The 2,837-nt window shown below is 45.5% G+C and overlaps 1 protein-coding gene across 1 annotated transcript; it reads left to right on the plus strand.

Annotated features, from left to right (window-relative positions):
• Positions 1–35: 35 nt before the first annotated feature.
• On the plus strand, positions 36–2,825 carry LOC121964897 (transcription factor E2FA-like; the record flags this gene model as incomplete). Its single annotated transcript, XM_042515079.1, has 6 exons — positions 36–193; positions 363–477; positions 593–740; positions 1,321–1,542; positions 1,681–1,836; positions 1,972–2,825. Coding segments are annotated over 6 exons (891 nt in total), but the record flags the coding sequence as incomplete, so codon positions are not given.
• Between the last annotated feature and the right edge of the window lie 12 nt (positions 2,826–2,837).

The raw sequence follows: 2,837 nt of genomic DNA on the forward strand, positions 1-2,837 counted from the left end.
AGCGTCGCAGTAATGGCGCTGTCTGTGGTCTGTGCAGAGGAAGCTGTCAGATCTCCAGCTTTCTGTGGAAGAACCAGCAGAAGTTCGAGAGAGAGCTGGAGAACCTGAAGCTGGTGGAGGAGACGCTCGACAGCCTCATCAAAAGCTGCGCCCAGCAGCTCTTCGACATGACCGACGACATGGACAACGCCGCATATCCTTCCAGAGATTCATTTGTCACATGTTGTAAACCTTCAGTTTAACCCTTTACGCCTAAAATGTGTTTTTTTTCTTCTTTCTTTTAATTTTAGTTTGTGGACTAAAACAGTTGTGTAAATGTGGATGAAAACAATGAAGCAGGTTTTCTTTAACTTTTCTTGCACGTTGGCTTATGTGACCCATGAGGACATCAGCCGGGTCAGAGCCTTCGAGGAGCAGACGGTGATCGTCGTCAAAGCTCCGGAGGAAACCAAGTTGGAAGTTCCTGCGCCCAAAGAGGTAAACAACAGAAGATACAGGCATTTTCTGCATCACTGACTGATACATTCAGGAGGTAGACAGAATAAAAGCAGCATCATCAGGCTGACGCAGGCTGTCGTGTGTGCTGACTCAGGACAGCATCCAGGTCCATCTGAAGGGGGGGAGGGGTCCCATCATGGTGGTGACCTGCGATATCGAGGCAGGAGACGCGACTACGGAGAAGAGCAGCTGCTTCTTAACGCTGGAGGAAAGCCGGATAAAGACGGCCACGCTGCACACAGGTAACAACACGGGGACTTAGCCTCTTAAGACCTTGCGTACACATGTGTGGACATCACATTTTGGGTAAAAATTACCATAGTAGTTAATTCCGCTTACTTGGGGCCTTATGGCCACGTGAATACTTACGCTACCACACAGTGGTAACAGAAGAGTACTACACACTACCGGAAGAATTCAAAAGGGCGACGAGTACAAGAAAAAGTTCTGCCGGTCACTCCAAAGCAAAACATCGACAAGGTAAGAAGTCCAATCATATTTCATGGCTTGTTCTTGTTTAGATATGCATAGACGCATTGTAGGTTTGCCATGGCATGCAAATTTGACAGAAATTAATAAAAATAACAATCTAGTAAGATAAACATGATGTACACGTATGCGTTCAGAGGGACTTAGCTTGGTTAAAAATGCTAATCCGTTAGCTGAAATGTGCCCAGGACTAGCAGCTATAAATAGGTTTATAGCTAATTCCAGTGCAGCTAAAAACTGTACATTGTCCCAGTGAAATAAATAAACAAATAAATACATGTATACATAAATTACATGGATTTGTATTTGATTTTTTCATGATTTTATTTTCAGAGCATTTTTCTGTGGAAAGAGCACTGGAGCTGATCTGGCTACCTGATGGAGACGAGTCAGATTTGGATAATTTGTCTGACAACGATGATGCCATCCTGGATGCTGGTTATCAGCCCCCACCACAGGTTCAAAGCAGCAGTGAGGACGACAGTAGTGGTGAAGAAGACCCCATTCCCACTGAGCACAGCAGGGGACGTAAACGTCTCCGTTGTCAGAATAATGGTTAGCAAAGACCCAGTGGATATGAGTTTATTTTAGGCAGTTGGGGCCTCAAGCCTAGGTGAAGGATTGGGAGGAAAACAAAACACAGCACCATTCAGTGTTTGTTGCAAAATGCTAATTTACTTCACTTGCTGACAGATTCAGGGACAGGGACAGGTACAGGTTCAGACTATGAAGCCAGATCCCACACTCCCAGACGTCCCCGTCAAACACAACGGATTGAAGCTGATGACTCAAATAATGGCCCAGAAGAGCCAACACCAGGACCAAGCCCTCAGGGACAATCCAATAAAGGTAATTGTTCTTATTTTGGCACACCTTGAAGATAAATCTTCAAATTTCTTAGAAACGTCCACTCAGATTTAACTTTGTTATGCACCAATACACCTCAGTGAATTGCCTGTGACTTTCTTTCTGATTCTGATGCAGGACGTGGAATACGCTGGAGGGCTACTCCATTGACGCCAAACCTTGCCGAGTTTGAGCATGAGGACGATACTGAGCAGGACAGACATGGCTAGACCCCACTAAACTATTTTGAACAGTACATAGATAAAGATTTGATGAAAGTTATTTCAGATTGCTCTAATGCTATGTCACTAGCCAGGAGTGGGGACCCACTCAGCACATCAGTAGATGAAGTTTACCATTTTTTTGGTGCCTGTATTTTGATGTCCTGCGTCGGATACCCAAAAATCAGGATGTACTGGTCCAAAGCCTTGAGATTCACTGCCATCACTGATAGATTCACGCGCGACAGATTCTTCAGACTGAGGCAGTCATTAAAAGTGCTAATTGATGACGATGTGCCAGAAGACCTGAGGAAGAGTGACAAATTCTGGAAGGTGAGGCCTTTTCTGGATCAGATTCTGCAAGGCTGCAGGTCTCAGACCCGACCTGAATGCATATTGATCGATGAGCAGATGATACCTTTCACAGGAGCCTGTCCATGTAGACAATGTCTGCCAATGAAGCCAAACCCAGTTGGCATAAAGAACTTTGTTTGTGCTACAGCAGATGGCATTGTGCTGGATACAGGTAGGTACAGGTGCACTGCTTGAGCAGGTTGAAGAACCAGAGGGTCTGGGTTTGGGAAGCTTAGTCATCGCTCGTCTGTGTCAAACTCTGCATCGTGGCACAAAAGTGTATAGCGACCGGTTCTTCACAAGCATCCAATGTGCAGAACAACTGATGAAGAAGGAGCTGTACGTGACCGGTACAGTAATGAAGAACCGGGTCGCTGCAGCGGTGCAGAAGTTACCCACTGACATAACCATGAAAAACACAGGAAGAGG

This window comes from Plectropomus leopardus, unplaced genomic scaffold (assembly GCF_008729295.1).
Source record: "Plectropomus leopardus isolate mb unplaced genomic scaffold, YSFRI_Pleo_2.0 unplaced_scaffold17662, whole genome shotgun sequence".
Classification (NCBI taxonomy): domain Eukaryota; kingdom Metazoa; phylum Chordata; class Actinopteri; order Perciformes; family Serranidae; genus Plectropomus; species Plectropomus leopardus.